Source organism: Triturus cristatus, chromosome 9 (assembly GCF_964204655.1).
Source record: "Triturus cristatus chromosome 9, aTriCri1.1, whole genome shotgun sequence".
In the NCBI taxonomy this organism is placed as follows: domain Eukaryota; kingdom Metazoa; phylum Chordata; class Amphibia; order Caudata; family Salamandridae; genus Triturus; species Triturus cristatus.
The window spans coordinates 307,044,510-307,061,692 of record NC_140592.1 but is presented as its reverse complement, the minus strand read 5'-3'; the positions used below and the strand labels follow the sequence as shown (position 1 = coordinate 307,061,692).

General features: G+C 43.4%; 1 protein-coding gene across 1 annotated transcript in view; it reads left to right on the top strand.

Annotated features, from left to right (window-relative positions):
* The window catches only part of LOC146797796 (F-box only protein 50-like), an 86,517-nt gene extending 71,694 nt beyond the window's left edge, over positions 1-14,823 (top strand). Inside the window, exons 2-6 of the mRNA XM_085624973.1 lie at positions 485-559; positions 1,631-1,727; positions 9,974-10,069; positions 12,667-12,805; positions 14,555-14,823. Coding sequence (XP_085481099.1) covers positions 485-559; positions 1,631-1,727; positions 9,974-10,069; positions 12,667-12,805; positions 14,555-14,692 — 545 coding nt within the window. The 3' untranslated portion in view covers positions 14,693-14,823. The remainder of the gene's footprint in view (positions 1-484; positions 560-1,630; positions 1,728-9,973; positions 10,070-12,666; positions 12,806-14,554) is intronic.
* Positions 14,824-17,183: the final 2,360 nt, after the last annotated feature.

Here is a 17,183-nt window from a genome sequence, read left to right as displayed (position 1 = left end):
CAGAGGAAGGCGTGTAGACGCAGCTTGTGCCACAGGGCAGGGCTTATAATGCATACCACTGTCCCGCTGCAATGGACATTGAACTGGTGAGCCTGGTGATACTAATGACAGGAATTGTTGATTGGTTGGAGGAGTTGTGTAGGCAAAGGGAGTATGTTTGTAAGTGTGTTGTTAACTGTATGTTCCTTTGTGCACCAGGCCTTTATATGTTTCTAACCGGTTTGCCCAAAGAGCTCCCCCCCTGCGGGGGCCTATTGGGCATTGTAGCAACAGTCTAAGGAGGAGCTGCACGATAAAGAAACATGACACCCTTTTGGGCGTGTGAGGGCACTTGCTCCTAAGGAATCAGATTCCACAATCTGACGCTTCAGGCTTCCCCCGACCGCTTCTTCTCCTATTAGGAACTGCATACCCTTTTGATTACATAGATTCTTATTAGCAACAACATTAACTTTGTCTCTCACTCCTTTTCCCTTTTTTTTAGGTTTATCAACCAATCAGCCTCCCCCACCCGGCCCAGTCGATGTTCCACCCCCCAGGCAGCCATTGGAATCATATGGTAAGATTTTGAGTTTGGACTACAGCAAAGGACAGGACTTCAATGTAAAAATGTGTATATTATTTATTGGCATGACACCATTCTTACCCACTAACTCATTACACAAGCCACAGAACAGAGACCTAGCAATGTTGTCAAGAAGTTAGCCTCTGTTTACAGGGCCAGTAACTCTCCTGATGACACATGCAAAGGCAAGATAGGCCCAAACCATGCCCCAGAGATCCGAACAGTCTACATAGGGCACTATCCACAGAAAAGAGACTGAACAAATTCATGATGTATACTAGCCAATGGGAGGCCCCACTAATTTTCTTTTGGTCACAGTTCAGACAGCGAAGAAATCCCTTAGGACAGTGGACGTGAGACAGACCCCCAACCAATCCCATAGCTCACTCCCTAAATGTCCGAGATACTGTCTAATGGCACTTGAAATTATTCATGGAGTAAATGTCAATCGAATCGCCTTGGGATTTTAGCCATCAGCTGGTATTGCAACTTACCAGCAAAGGACACGAGTAACAACCAATCTACTGAGGACAACAGGATATGTCAGAGGTCCATTAACTTCCATTTGCACATTAACCCCAACCAGATGAACAATCAGCAATCCAAGCGCCACTAGCCAGAGATAAAACCATTAACCATAGCAAGCTAGAAAATGACTTGATGACAAAACCATTATATTATGCCACTAGAACGTAGTCATCCGGATAAAAGTCAAAGGCCATGGACCCAAATAATTCCTAGAGCATACTATACGTGGGTCAGGTACAGACTACATCCTCTCAGGCCCATTGCCATACATGAAATGGACAACCAGTTTCTCTGAGGACCAGATATGGGTCATCGGACTTACCTGCCTCACCATAACATGAGTTGTCCATGTTTTTCTCGCTCCCTATTCTTTTTCCTTATTTTTATTTTATGTATAGTTTAGGACACCATATACACATTTGTCACACACAACTTAACTTTAAAAGGCAAGGATAGCTTGAACTAAATCTAATGCATTTCTATTTATTCTTGTCTCCTCATTGTTGCTGTGGACTAAATAGTTTCTTGGACTCTTAGGTGACTTTAGCGGCTGGAAAGTGAGCACAGATCACATCCCTGTGGATACGAGCCGGATCCCTCCTGGAGTAGTGGTATGTTATCTTCCAAACTACAGGTAAGTCGAAGCGTGAATTAAAGTTCTACTACGAAATACTAAACAGCGCGGCATAGATTTCAGGAGATAATTTTTGGAAGTCCATAAAGAATCCGCTAGATTTGGAAGTACATTGAGACCATGATGTAAAGAAGTACATGCATCTAATGTAGGGGTAGCCATGGGTAGGAGCAGCTTCCATTTGCTTGACCTTTGGTATACATTGGCATTGTAGATCTCTGGAGGTTAGGAGAAAAAACTCTTAAGAGCCTCGTTTACATTCTGTTACATCAACTCAAGGGGTGCTCAATGTCACTTTCGCTTGGCAATTGGTGAATCAATTTACAGGCCAAATCTGGAGTACATGATGTTTAGCAGATTAGTAGCTCACCCGCAAAACCGATTTGCACATGTGTTAAGCAGATCTATCCATGGCCGGCATTTTCTCACAAATATGTGGTGAGATTTTTTTCATATTGATTTTATTTTTTTATCCACCTCTTCTGTGTGCTGCAACCATGGTTGTAGTAGAAAGTCAGATTTAGGCATATTAAGCAAACTCTAGGTTTGTGTATTTCCTCAAACACTGCTTTTACAGTGAGAGGTTGATAGACAAATACATGTGTGCTGCAAGGTGCAGTGTCGCTTTCCTTCCTGTGATGCTTCGTGGCACATTCAACTACTTTGGTGGTGGGGTCCAAGTGGGGCCGGAAACCAACAGAACTGGGACACACGCCACATCTAGCCACACACGTGTCCAGGCTCTGCCCTCCTTATTTTCTGCCACATTTCTTAACACTAATAGTGAATAAAAAACTATAATGGTTTTATTATTTACTGTTAATGTGACAAAAACCGATGACCTCTCTAAGAACAAGGTTCAAGCACCCTTAAGCAGACAGAGACATCTGTCTAGTGGCTGGCGCAGGCACATAGAGGTGCTTGCCTCTGCCATCAGACAGATTGGTTAAGTCTGGTGAAGGTCCAGCCCTGGCCTCAGGGATCTGCCCATTACTGACAGTAGCATCACTTGGAAAGATGGATCCTGGCACTTTGGGCTTGAGCCCTGCAGCGCTCTGGGCTACCCTCCAGTCAGCCTGTCGTCCTATCCTTTCCCAGGCTGTCACAAATAGAGGAAAACATAGGGTGAAAAGCTAGAGGCTGAAATCTTAAACCCATGACTCAGCAGATTTGCGGTTTAATTTTTGACATAAGGGTCACCTGTGGTATAAAAATGACATAAATTGTAAAGTTCCTAGCTCTGGTATATTGTATGTCATTATTTGGCCTATGGGGGCACCATGACAAAATGATGGCCCTTGCACACTAGAGATCATTTTTGACATATGGAGGCGCCAATGGGAAAAAATTCAGATGTTGGCATAAGTGTCACATGTGAGAAAACGCTGGGCCTGATACCCTAGAAGTAATTTTTGACATAAGGGTCAATCAGGGTATTTTGCATGATGTCAACGGCACAATGGGGGCATTTTGAATGTATTATTTATTTATTTAGGAGTTTTATATAGCGCTAGCCAGACTCTGAGGTATCGGAGCGCTTTACAGCCTTAACATTAGTATGATACATTAATACAGTAATACATACAGTGCCTCAGACTCATTGCATAGTCTCGTCATAAAGATCACAGTGACATTCGTGAGACAAATAATCATAATAGTCTGTACATTGTCTCAAGTCGGTTCACGTGTTGTCGCCGCAAAAATACAGTGACTTATGATGGGGTTGGATCCGGTAGGGGGGGGTTGGAGGAGGTAGTCCTGAGGAGAGTGAGGTAGAGGTCATAATGTCAAAGTCTCTGTGTGCTGTTGCGGGAGGGCCCGGCTCCTGCAATTAGGCTGTACCTATCCATTCGGGAGAGATCGCTTGAGGAGGAGGTCTTTGAGCTGCCATTTGAAATTCCGAGTAGGAGGGGCTAGTCCTGATATGGACTGGTATGGAGTTCCAGATTTTGGGCGCATTTCTTGCAAAGGAACGGGATTCATTTTTTTGTTTGTGGGTTTCAGAGGGATAAGGAGTAAAGTGTTGGTACTCCTTAGGCTTCTTGTCTGGCCAGCCTTCTGGAGTTTGGAGGCCAGGTATGCAGGTTTTCCTGTGTGCAGCGCTTTGTGTGTGAGGCAGGCAGTTCTGAAGTTGGCACGCATTTCGATTGGGAGCCATTTGAGTTCTCTGTGCCGGTGAGATGTGTTCATATTTTTTAACTCCGGTGACCATTCTGGCTGCTGCGTTCAAAGTTTCTTTGATGATCCTGTGAGGGTTGCATTCCAATAGTCCAGTCTGGACAGCACCAGGGATTGAGTGAATTGTTTGAGGTCGTTCGGGGGGATGAAGGGTTTTATTTTGTTGAGTAGTTTAAGGTTGATGAAGGCGCTCCTTGCGTTATTATTAATATGTTTGCTCATGTATTATTTAGGGTCCTTAGTGATTTCCAGCGATTTTGCATCATCAGCTAGTGTGGGGTTGTATTTGAGAGCATTAATAGCTTTGAGCCATTCTATTATTTGGGGGTTCCTCTCCTTGTTGGAGATGAGGAGGACTTCAGTCTAGTCTTGGTTTAGATTTAGGTGGTTGCGTGATAACCAGTGTTGGACTTCTTTTAGAGTTTCGTTCAGTCTCTGAATGTCTTCCATGGATGAGGTTTCCAGATAGATCTGGGTATCATCTGCATATAGGTGGAAGGGAATGTTTTTTTTTTAGTATGGTGTTGAGGGGTTCCATTTAGATGTTGAAGAGTTGCGGCGAGAGAACGGATCCTTGGGGGACACCCCTGCTAATGGCGAGTAAGTCCGACATGAAGTTTTTGATTTTTATTCTATGGGTGCGGTTCTGTAGGAAAGAGGTGAACCACTGTAAGACCACCTCATCCGCTCCAACCCATTATTGCAGTGCCTTGATGAGTAGTTTGTGGTCGACCGTGTCAAAGGCTGCCGATAGGTCCAGCAGTATAAGTAGGCAGCATTGGCCCGTATCAAGAGATTTGTGCATATCATCAATTACATTTAGTATCACTGTCTCTGTGTTGCAGCCTTTTCTGAAACCCGATTGGTAGGAGTCTAGAAGGTTGGTGTTGTCCAGGTGTGGAGTAAGTTGGAGAAGAACACATCTTTCCAGTATTTTCGCTAGGAGAGGGAGGTTGGAAAGGGTCTGTAGTTGTTCAGATCGTAGCGTCGGAGCCCGTTTGTTTCAGTAGAGGTGTGACTTGGCCGGTTTTGAGACAATCAGGCATGACTCCAGTAGTCAGGGAGCTATTTATGATCCTGGTCCAGTGTGGGGCTAGAGAGAGATTGAGTTTTTTGGCAAGTTTTGCAGGAATGGGATCCAGAACGTGTATTGAGGGTTTGGCACTGGAGATCATTTTGATGACCTCTGCTTCGAAGATGGGGTTGAAAGAATTCCATAGGTTAGGGGGGAGCTTGGGTGTGATGTCTTCTATCACCGGGGTGATTTACTGCCAGGGGGACTGTGGTGTGCGTTCAAGGAGAGTTCTATCTTGGTGACTTTGTCATTGAAGAAATCGGCAAAGTTATTACAGAGGTCTTAGGGAGGCCGTAGTAGGGGTCAAGGAGGGCTTGGAAGTTTGTTGCCTGATGAGATTAAAGAGTTCTTTGGGCCTGTTTTTGCATTGCTAAGGGCATTAGAAACGAAGGACGTTTTTTCACTCTTTATTTGTTTGTTGTATTTCTCGTGCACTGACTTGAGTCTGTCTCGAAGGATAGTGGAGGGGTTGTTCCAACAGAGTCTTCCTGCCGCTCTTAGTTCTCTTCTTTCAGAGTTTATGTCTGTGTTGAACCATGATCTAGATGGTATGTTTCTGCCTTTTTTTAGTTTCAGGGGGGCTACTTGGTCCATAATGGAAGTCATAGTGGTGTTGTAGTGCGCAGTGAGTTCCGGTCTTGAGAGCTCACCAGTGTGGATAGGGAGGAGGGAGCTTACCCTTTCCTCCAGGTCTGCAAGGGGAATCTGACAGATTTCTTGCCCAGCGGGGGAGGGTCTTGCTTAACGGGCTGGCATTGGATTGTTTGGTTGATGTGGAATAGAATGATATGGTGATCAGACCAGTCAACAGGCAAGGTGAGGTCAATAGAGACAATATCTGCTTGTGTGATAATGGCATCCAGGATTGAGCCTCTGTTGTGGGTTGTCTCTGTGCAGTTTTGGGTGAGATCGTTGTTGATTAGGAAATCGTTTAAGGTTTTGATTAGCAAGTTGTTTTCCTCGTTCCAGTGTAGGTTGAGGTCGTCCTAAAATTATGTTTTCTTGTCGTTCCTCTTAATGGTGGCAGTGAGACATTTGAAAGAATTATATTTAAGGGCGTCAGTCTCTGTCACGGAGATGTTCTCTTTGTGTATGATTGCTATACCTCCTCCACGTTGGTTTTCTCTGTCTTTATGGATGATTGCGAAGCCCAGGGGCATAAGCATATCCATGATTGGGGAAGAAAACTCGTTTAGCCAGGTTTCGGTGATGAATGTGATGTCTATGTCGTGGGTAAGGATGGTCTCAGCCAGTTCTGTAGCATGTTTGGTGGCCGATCTGCAGTTAATGAGCATGCTGTTTGGTATTGGATCCCTCGTTTTTGAGTTTCTTCTTTAAGGGAGCCCGGGGGATGTTAGTGAGGGAGGCAGGGAGTCTTGAGGATCTGAGGGGGGAGCGGTTTCTTCCATGTCCAGTAATGACCTGGATCTTGGAACTAGAGGTGAGTGTTGTGGCTCTGTCATACGAGATGGCAAGATCCCTCGCTTCGTTTGCGGACATTGCGGGTTTTGTTCTTTTGGGTCTCTCTGTCTGGTTCCGAAGAGGGGTTGTGGACCATTTTAGCAGTTGGGTCTTGAGGGGCCTTCTGTGATAACTGTTATTTGGTGTGAGTGTGAGTGTCAGGTGTGGGTGTCGGTTGGGCTTTCAGGGTGAGGGGAGGTTCAGTAGGATTTCGGTGAGGCCCCGTATTACCGTTTCTAGCTGTCTTTCTAGCAGGGCAAGTCGTTGGGTCGACTCTATGGAGGGGTGGGTGGGGGCGTCCTGGGAGGACAAAGTGGCTCTTGTTTTTTCAGGTCTCTGTGTCAGGTTCCAGATAGGGGTAGTGGTCGTGCTAAGCCGTTGAGGCTTAGGAGGCCTGGGAGCTTGATCTCCGTAAATGTGGGTGTCATGTAGGGGTGGCGTGTGGGCTCTTGATGTTGGTTCTTTGTGTTGGATGTAGTTTATGGCATAAGGGGGCACACATGGCATGTGGAGGGCATCTATGATATATTGCTGGCCATGGCACAATTGAGGTAATTTTTGACATATGGGGGCACACATAGTACATTTGAGGTCAGCTCCCGGGGAACATAATGTTTCGTTGGATTGGCACACCATGAAAGGACATGAATATTTAATGAGTGCCTTTTTCAGAACAGAACCTATGTTTTAGCAAATTTATGTGAAAATTGTGCTTTAAAATACACTATTTTACCTGATTGTTTTTTCTGGGGGCATGGAGGGAGGACCCCTAACCCTGAACTTCTCTAAAGGGAGTTGTGCGTGCTCGCTACAAATTTGGGGCAAGTATTACACCCACCACTTTTAAAGATTACAGGCTACCACTGCTGAGCACACGGGATTATTGCATCCAGTGGTATAATATATTACTTCCTAACTAATCACACTGCTGCACCAATATGAGCTGAAGACTGAGCTACTGCTGTGGCTAAGAGAGTCAACAAATGTGTTCAGTATTTCCATAAGGCAGAGTCAGTAGCCATGAGTGGAGAGGCAGAATAGCACCAAAAGCTTGGTAATGGACCGTATTTGTTTTTATGGTGCCTGGACAAAGTGCGAAATAACCTTTTGCTTATAGCACTAAAATCCTTTCACTGTTTTTGTCGCTAGTACCGAACACTTTGTCTGTTTTCTCCACATCAGATTAATGTATATGGTCTCGTACAGCTCTAGCTTGAAGAGCAGTAGAGTGCTGTACATACAGCATTTTCACTGTAGCAAGATTATCTGCAGGGTGAAGTGGTGGAGGTGGGACACTGTAGTGTGTAGATCCTGTTGAGATAAGATTACAGAAAGTAGGATGATGTGAGGGGGTAGAATCAGAGAGGAGGGTTGGAACACGTAGATTGGACAGTTTACCATGCACTTGCTTTTTTATGTATTTGCATCAACAATATTTACACATTTTGCCAGGACTGGTACACAAGCTAGCCTGCATGTAAATGGGTGAAACTGGCATCCTGACTTCCCTCTCTAAGATTCCTGTTGGCAGTGTTCCCCTGACTGCATGCCATGTATCCGTTCCTCCTCTGCACCACTCTCTAGCAGTAGTACCTCTCTGCACCTCATGCACCAGCTCCTTCCTCTTTGCTCTGCTGTGCAGGTTCTCGTTAGCACTTCGTCCCTCTTTTCGCCACCTGATGGCATTGTTCTAGAACTTTATGTCCTGGGTAAGTGCCTCATCTGCATCCCTCACTAGCAGAGTCTACCCTCTGTACCTCCTACAAGCGCTTCTCCATATCTGCTCTCCTTGCCACAGTCAACACCCACACCACTCCTTTCAATGGCAGAGTCTAGTCCCTGCTGCTCCACTTGTTTTACTGCTTGGGTGCCATCTTGCATAGCAAAAGAAAAACCTACGTTTTTCTTCTGGAAATATTCATTTTTTAAATGTTGTATGCTGCTATACCTGGTCCACCTTCCTTCCATTTTCAAAGCTTTTCCTTTTTCTTCATTTTAACATTTGTCTCATAGAATATTTTTTTTAAATTTAATCTTCATTATTTTCAGTTTTGAGATTGCGTATGTATAACAATTACTGCAATTCATTTCAAACCCTACTAGCTTCTTCCTCAGGAGATATAGCAATTTCTATACAGCACACAGAATCATTACCCACTGAACCTGAAACAGTGATTGGACCATGCTGCATGTGTCCCAAACCAACTTAAGTCTCACCACCATTACAATCTGCCTTCTTTCCATGATTCTTCTCATGTGCTACTTAAATCTTCAATTCCAGTCCCTACATCCCCGCCAGTTTTTCAATGTGCCCTTCCCCTCAATGAAAAATTGATAATCACATTTTAGCTTTTTGAGTATTTTAAATACCTTGGCACATGAAACAACAATTTATTCAACGGGCAGTTCAACGAGAAATTGTTTGCAGCTGCATTGATAATTTCAATTGTCATCAATTTTAGTGGCTGCATTCTTTTTAAACCCCCAGAATCCTCTTTTTCCTTCCTTCCCCCACCTCTTCCCGATTAGCACTCTTCGCTTGTTCCATTACTTACCACCAGGTGGCACATTTGGTATGTTTCTTAACAAAAGGCCTAATTTGCTGCAGCGTCACTTTTTTCCCTGCGCTGCTTCAAGTCTCCATCTCGTGTTCTGTTTTATTACTTGCGTTGCCAAAGATCCAAAAGGCTCATCTTCTACTTTCAGGCCGCTTCTTTTCCTTTCTTACAGTGAAGCGTTGGAAACTTCACTCATTTCTGTTCCAGGAGAACTATCTTATTTTCTGTAAACTGTTAAATGCGGATGTTTGCAGTTTCACTCGAAGTTGATTCCTCTAGTGCTGATTAGTAATAATGCCAGGACAACCCGTGGCATATATTGTGGTACTCCACAAAGTCTGCATTCATTCATTCATTCATTCTGTATTTGCATAGACAAACTCCTCCCCTTTCCCTAGTCAGCGTCTCTATGCGCCTCCCTCAGTTAACCGAGCAGTTGTGTGTCTCTATTTCGCAGAGATGACCTCTTCTTCTGTCTCCTGCTGACCTATCTCTCCTTCTATGGCTGACCTTTCAGGTTCTCACTCTCCCAACTTGCATCTTTTAGGTCAACGGGGACCTCATGTGCCAATTGGGCCATATTACACATTATCACTGTTTGCGCCTGGCAACCTCCTTTTAGGTGGCAAACTGTCTGTGCGCCGCCTGAGGGCTTCTTTGCCTCTGCGCCAGCGTCGGTAATATGGCGCGGGTGCGGAGTCAAAGGGATTCCCTCATTTGCAAGGGACACGCTTTATGTGCACCAGTGCTATTGGTATTACAGAAGAAGTTACAAAAGCGTCTGCACCCCTGTCTGTAATACCAAAGTGCCCCGGGGCTTGCAAAGTGGGCACAAACACCCTTTGCACCCCAGGGCACTTTATGTAATACGACCCCTGGTCTCTTTCAAGGATTGTCTCAGCTTGCCTCTCACCCATATCCATGTCTCTGAGCAGCACCTCTGTTAACTGTCCTTCTATCCTTCTTCCTTGCAGCTGGTGTATCAAGGAGCAATGGATCGACCTGGTGTCTGAGGGCCTTTGGGAAGACCTACTGGATTCCCTTCAGCCGGAGATCTGCGTCTTGGATTGGTAATGTCTTCTTCAAAGGCAGTGCATGCATATTTTTAAGGACTGCTGATTCCAGAATGGCTCAACCTGCAAAATAGAAATATGCTGGGTGCACACTGTTAGAATTAACTGATAGTAAAGACCAGGCTTTGACTTAGGTCATGTCAAGGTCAGATCAGTATCACATGGTCAAGGGGAAGAGTGAAAAGTTGTCAATCAAGATCGATTTAGAGGTAGGAGTGATCATGGTCAGCTTGAGGAGGTTAGATATGAGATATAGGATTAGGAAGACATGTCCTAGTGAAAGTGGCATGCACATCTTAAGTGATGACTGTCATGATGAATTTGTAATGAGAAATGCCCTTTGTGACAGGTATTGTTAACTGGGGAGGCAACGTTTCCTTCCTGGGTGATGCCCCCACATGTGCCCTGCTTCCCCTAATCCTGTGCCATCCAACCATCATATCTTTTCTCTGTTTTTCCACGTAAATCAGATCACCTTCTCAGCAGGCAGGTGGTTGCATTCCTGCTGAACACTTTCTATTTCTGTTTTGAAAATAGAAAAGAGACTCTATGTGCAATAACCCCTACCTGGTAAATGTGTATAAAAGTGGGATGCAAACCATCCCACTTTGTTCTAGTCCCAACATCTTCTTGATCAAGGAAGGGAGTTCTCTGCCGAATACTCAAAGAACGTCTCTGTCTGGTGGCAGCTGGCCTCCCAGAGGTGAAGGAACATCACCTGAATTCTGCTCTGTCTGCTGTAAAATTGTAGGATGTTCGTAAATCGCATAGAAACCTGCCTGCTAAGAAAGGGAAGTAGTATGGCTGGGCTTGCAGTATGAGATGCTGTCCAGGAAGAGAAGCCTAGCATAATGATATCACGTGGAGCACCAGGAGATAGGTGAAGTGTGAAGAGTTTAAGCCAGAAGTGCCCCTTCATCACAGACTCCGCTCCGTTCCTGAGTGAACTATGTCATGATCGTACTTGTCAGTCTGCTGTGGGCTTGAAATATTGTAGCTATCGCTGTTGGTGAAGAAACAAAAGTGAAAGTTACACAACTGCTGAAGTGGAAAGCCAGGATCGGCATGGAGACCGCAACTGCCACAGAGGAATTCAGCCGGGAGACTGCCACTTTTATAGTCCATCACTGGTCAGGAGTCACTGAGGAGGTCCACCGCTGCTAGAGAGGTGTGACTGTGCAGTCCTGCCCAGTGGATCCACTCAGTGAACGGTGACTCGAACAGCACTGCCGCTCGGACCCCAACAAAGAAAGGACTAGCTCCACAAGGGTGGGTGCACATGCCATGCTCTCTGTACAGCCTGAAGTGCAACCCAGCCAATAGCTTGCAAATACAGGATTTACCTTGCATATGGTGCCAGAGAATGATATGCATTAGCATGACCTCCACACGCTTACAATTTTTTAAACTAAGGGTTGAAAAAACACATTGAACCCAGTTGCTCCAATAACAAGTGAGGCTGCTTTAAGTTATCTGCACCTGTGCGCAATCTTTGCCTACTGCATTTGGACCTGTAGAGACCTTCTCTTGACAATCCTGAGAAAGAGATGGGCGCTAGGGAGAAGTGGGATGGTAATGCTTCACTGTTAGATGCAACTGATCACAACCCTTTATTACACTCTCTTAGTTTTGTGTAGTATTTGGGCTTGCAGTGTGATCAAAAGTATTTTCCGTGAGCTGGGGGGGGGGGGACTTTACATTATTGTTTATGTTGGGGGAGTTCTGAGCTCTTGCACGTCACACTACCTCCCCGAGAAGGCTGTAACTGCTCATCCTTGCTACCCAGAGAGTCAAGTGTAGAAAGTTCTGGACTTGGTCAGGCTTCCAGAGCCGTTGTAGGGTGTACCCTATCACACTGATGGCAAATTACCTTAAACATCACTGTTGTTGCCCAGTATCCCCTACCCCTCCCTGGTGGCCTCCAAAACGAGGTTTGACATGCACTGCTATGTCCCGTGATGGCATGTTTCTTCTATTCAGAGCAGTCAACCACAAACTCCCTTTTCATGACCAATGTCTGAAACAGTAAGGGAACAAACAGTTTTTTCAGAATGTATGACCTTACATCGCGGTCCTTATACCGCGATACGTCTACAACACAGTCATTACAACGCAAGTCGTTACAATGACTTGCGCTGGAGGTCGCTGGACTTAGGAATAGTATGACTTACTATTCCAACTTCAGCCTACGTAACAGTAGGGAAGGTGTTGGAATAGTAAATCATACTATTCCTTAGTGTATAGCGCCATCCAGCGCAAGTCGTCGTAACGACTTGCGTTGTAATGGCCACGTTGTAAACATATTGCAGTGTAAAGACCGCGTTGTAACCGATGTTTCCCGTTTTTTCATCATTAATGAAAAATATTTTTGACATTGAGGATTGTCAGTGAATTCTTTAGATTAGTCACTATTTGTCACCTGAATTTTCTCGGACTTTTTCTTTATGCCCATATAAATCAAAAGGGTTCAGGTTGCTTTTTAGGGTGAGGGATGAGCTGGAGAAGGGTACTGAGTGAAGACAATTTAAAGAAGTTCTCATATTTCCAGCATTTTGGGGCCCACTAACACATTCTCAATTGCCTTTTAACTCCAGGTACGAAGACAGCAAACTGCATCAGTTTGTCTATGAGCTGCACGTGAAACTCCTTGGAGCCGATAAGAGCACAGTGATTCAAGAGTTCTCGCTAACACCAGAAGACAGCATGAGCGGAGACTCTACAGGATGGAAGAATGTAAGGAGGCAGCCTGGGATACTTAGGGGCCAGCGGTTGAGCCCTTACACATCCAATAGTGATATATAGATATGGAGAGGTCTCTTACACCATCAAAGAGATCCCCACAGTATGGTGTAAAAGAGATAGAAGGGAATAATGGTCCAAAGAGTTTTTCCTAAATGCATTGTGTAACCTGTATGGAAGGAACTTGTCCATCAGTATGCCACCACTTAATATAGTAACCATCAAGTGGTTCATCAAGTGGTTTCCTGATCACTGAAAACAGATTCCAAGATGTGAATGTTTATTCCCATCACATGGCGTTGCAGAGATAGGAAGGTTGTCACTCTGTGCCTGTTTTTAAGGAGAGCGATATAGACAGAAGGCAGTCTCTGCTTGATGGTGTCTGTCCCTCCTCATTGTGTAAAACAGAGCTGGAAAAGGATTCATTGTTCAAGTCCAGACTACAGAATAATTTTAAGACATACCCCATCTCTTTTTGGTAATTCTTTGTAGCGTGTTCATGTATCAAAGCCTTAATGTCTGCCTAGAGGGTGGGCATTATAGTTAGTTAAACTCCTAGGAATCGCAGCAGTCTTCAAAAGGCTTTGAATTAACTTCATTTTTCTATAGCCAATATCAGTTAAGGTAGACCTTAAGCTTAATACTTTGTAGAAAAAGAAATAACTATAAAGTCAAACTGTCCAGTGATCTAGCTGAGACCACACCATGATTCAACTAGCCAAGCCCCCAATCGGGTTCATATTAAAAAATAGACCCTTACCGCTTCATATCTTGCTATATTCTATCGTTCAAGTTGTTATCGGTGTGCATACATGAAGTCGATGTTCACCTTCTACGTCATCCTGCAAGGCGAGTAGTTGTGTAATTTCACTCATGTCCACCCTTTGGATGATTGCAAACAACCTGTCTTGCATCCTTTGCAAAAAAATATCCCTAGCTGAAAAGAATATATTTATAATTTGTATATAAACTATATTGTAGCCAGTCAGGAAGCATTTATACTTTTTAACTCACTGTAGGCATTTCAAGTCAAAACGACGTTTTGAAGAATTAAAATAAGTATAGTTCCATATGGACTCACTGTATACAGCCACTAATGATTATGTATTTCAGTGTGCACATTTTTTATGAATATACTATTTGTATTAAAAGCTACTAGAAAACCAAGCTATGGAAGACAGAACTTTAAAATATTTTTAATTCAATTGTGCCTCTTTTCCAAAGATTGTCAAGGGTTCCATTGTGTCTTTCCATGTGTGTTTGAATACATGAAGAGTAATCCACAACATGGTATCTCACGGGGCAAAAGGTGCTCATTCATTAAGTGTGCACCATCACTATTGTTTGATGAACACAGAAGTGATTTAACCTCCGCTAAGTCTGTACCCGTCGCATATTATAAGATGGTGCATTCCTCAGTCTTCTAAGATGAAGTACGGGGAAGGAGTAGTTGAGTTTTCACAGTCTTAAGGAAGAGACTCCTTGTGTCAGTGAGCTTGACACCCCTCAAACGTGTGACACAGTCTCACTAACTCTGTTTGCCATTTGTATTACATACTTTCCCTTTGTTTAACAATGGCTGACTGAATGCCCTTCAACTTGTGATGCAAAATGTCCTTCTCTAAATCTCCACACCTCTATGTTCATCTGAGTCCTTGCGCCCTGAAAAAAATCTCGTTTTTTTTCTCATCCTCTTTGATCTAATGTCTTATTGCGCATTCTGTGTTTTTTTTATCTTTCAAGGTTTCCCACGTCTTCAAAGCATATGGCCCTGGGGTGCGCCACGTCCATTTCCTGCACAAGAGTAAGGACCTCTTTGTGGTGGGGTTCCATCGCACCCGCTTGACAAACACAGCTGTTTTTGTGAAATGGAGAGAGTGACCAAGCCTTTGTAGAGGAGGAAATGGAACCTTAAAGACTGTTTGTGTCTCTCTATTTATAAAGAACCTGCCTTGAACCTAGTATGTGTTTTGTGTACTATGCAATAAAAATATTTCCAAAGACCAACAATACACTTATTTAACTGTTTCATTGTAGATTCCGTGACAAGAGGTCCCAATATGGCTGCTGGCCATGTTTGTTGATGTGCATCGGTCATTTTTTAGGCACTTTCAGCATGTATGGTTCTGCCAACCTGAGAGCTAGTAGATGGTCTTTTTGGTTATGCCTTAGCCATCCTTCTCTTTGCTCTGGATAAAATTGTGGTCCTTCCAAAAAACATGCGTAGCACGCCAAGAAGCATCTCCTATACTGAAAGAACAAGAGCTACATTGATTTGTGGAAAATTATTTTTTCTCATTTTGTTACCCTCAGTCTATCATCGTCAAAGTGTCAGTAAATGACTGCCTTAGATTCCTCAGTGATTTAAAAAAATATGTGGCCAGCTTCCATCATTGTGAAATAGAGGCGGAAGATCTTACTACTGAGTAATTATTGTACAATGTAAACGGCAGACCTCACTGAGAGAGCTTACTAGGGCTCTGTTTACAAGTTTTTAATTTAATCATCGAAATTTACAGAACTAAAAAAAATAGCAATTCCTCGCAGTGAAAACCGAGCTATTGTGAGTGTTTTACTCACCCTGTGGAGTAGCATCTTATAGAGTGCAGTACATGTCTACAGCTGATTATTATTGCATATGTTAAACAGCAAGTATGTTTTTTTAATTGGGTGCTTTAATATCAACATTCAATGTTTACCGGATCCAATAGACTGCTCATGCCCGTTTCAATCACAAATCGCAATTTTGTGTGCTCAGCACAGCAAAGGCAGGAGGAATCCCCAGGATGAACGAGAGATTGCAAAAAAACAAAATTCTATTTCAAAATCATTCTTACAACCTTCGAAGGACTATTGAGAAGAAAACTTAATTTTCAGAGCTCCTAGTTAAAGGCTTCACTGCCTACAGGATCCTGCAGAATCCACTAGCATTCTGTGTTACATATTCTTCTCCACATCTGACAGAGTGGGAAAAAGGTATATTGTGGACCCCAGCAAGGTACGCAAGTATAGGTTTAGTGATGCTAAATATATTTTCTAATGAGGTCATTAAACAGCATGACAGACGCTCAAGCGACTTGACGTTACAGATGCCTCCAAAAACGAGCACACAAATTTGTCAAGAATAAAAGGGAAATATATTTATGCTGTATCATCTACTCCACGGGAAGAAGTGGATGTGAGAAAGATGCCATGATGACCATAAAAGACATGTAAAGGGCATTTTATCTAATAAACATGAACCCTTGACCACTGAAGGATGCACGCCCACCCAAGTATTTATGAGTTCCTGGGAAGGAAAGTTACTCTCTATACTAGATGTTTCCTTGATAGATGACATTGCTGTTGGAGCTGATTTCGGGGCATTCCATACACTTCAGGTATGTGCTTATAATACTTAAAATATATGTATGTATACAAATGTAATTTTGTAAAATTTAGCAAGGAAGATCTGCATAGTAAGGGCTTGAATAAGCGTGGCTTAGTAAACTGACATATGTGTGGTAATTCCTGTTACCCAAAATCTTGGAACTATGATTTTACAGTAAAACAGCAACCCCTGCAGTTTTCCCTAAGTAAACATCGGCTGGTCAAACCTGTCAATATTTACCTGTGGAAAAATTCCTTGAAAATACTGGTAGACGCCGAATGTGGTACTTGCTGCACAAATATTTACATCTCAAAGTATGAATAGGTCTTTTCTGTTGGCAAACATTGACTCCCACAATCTGCTGATATTTACTTAGGGAAAACTGCGGGAGTATGTTGATAGGCAACAAACTTATCATTCCGGCATGTGCAGTATTAAAATTTATGAATTCCAAATGTATTTGTGTTGTAATTGGATGCATGAGAAATGCCATCTGTGAAGGCATTCAAACAAGGTATGCTCGAAGAAGGTTAATCTTTTATTTTGCGTTTATAAATGAAATACAATAATATAGCCATACAATGCGCAATAATTTGTAAACAATGATTTTTATTAATAAAGATTTTTTCTAACATTGGCTCTGGCCATTCAAGGATGTCTTAATGACGTGATGAACTTTTTTTGCATGTGATTCACAACTTGAGGGCACTGAATGTTTACGACCGCCATACAAGGAACCTTGGCAACAACAGGCATCAAGCTCCAACAAGTGACACTCTCCCCCCCAAAAAAAACCACAAACCGCAAGATACCAAAATCTGTACTTTCAAAAGTATCCATGCCTCTCTCAAATGTTTCAATAACTTAGTAAAACCACATCTAGAACTATATTAGTTATGTGCACTGTCCTCTCTACAGGTATACTCCAGGTTGAAATGCGCTTGAAGCAGAGGCACAAATCATGCCTTCTGATGTAATTCCTAACCCATGTGAATGGATGCA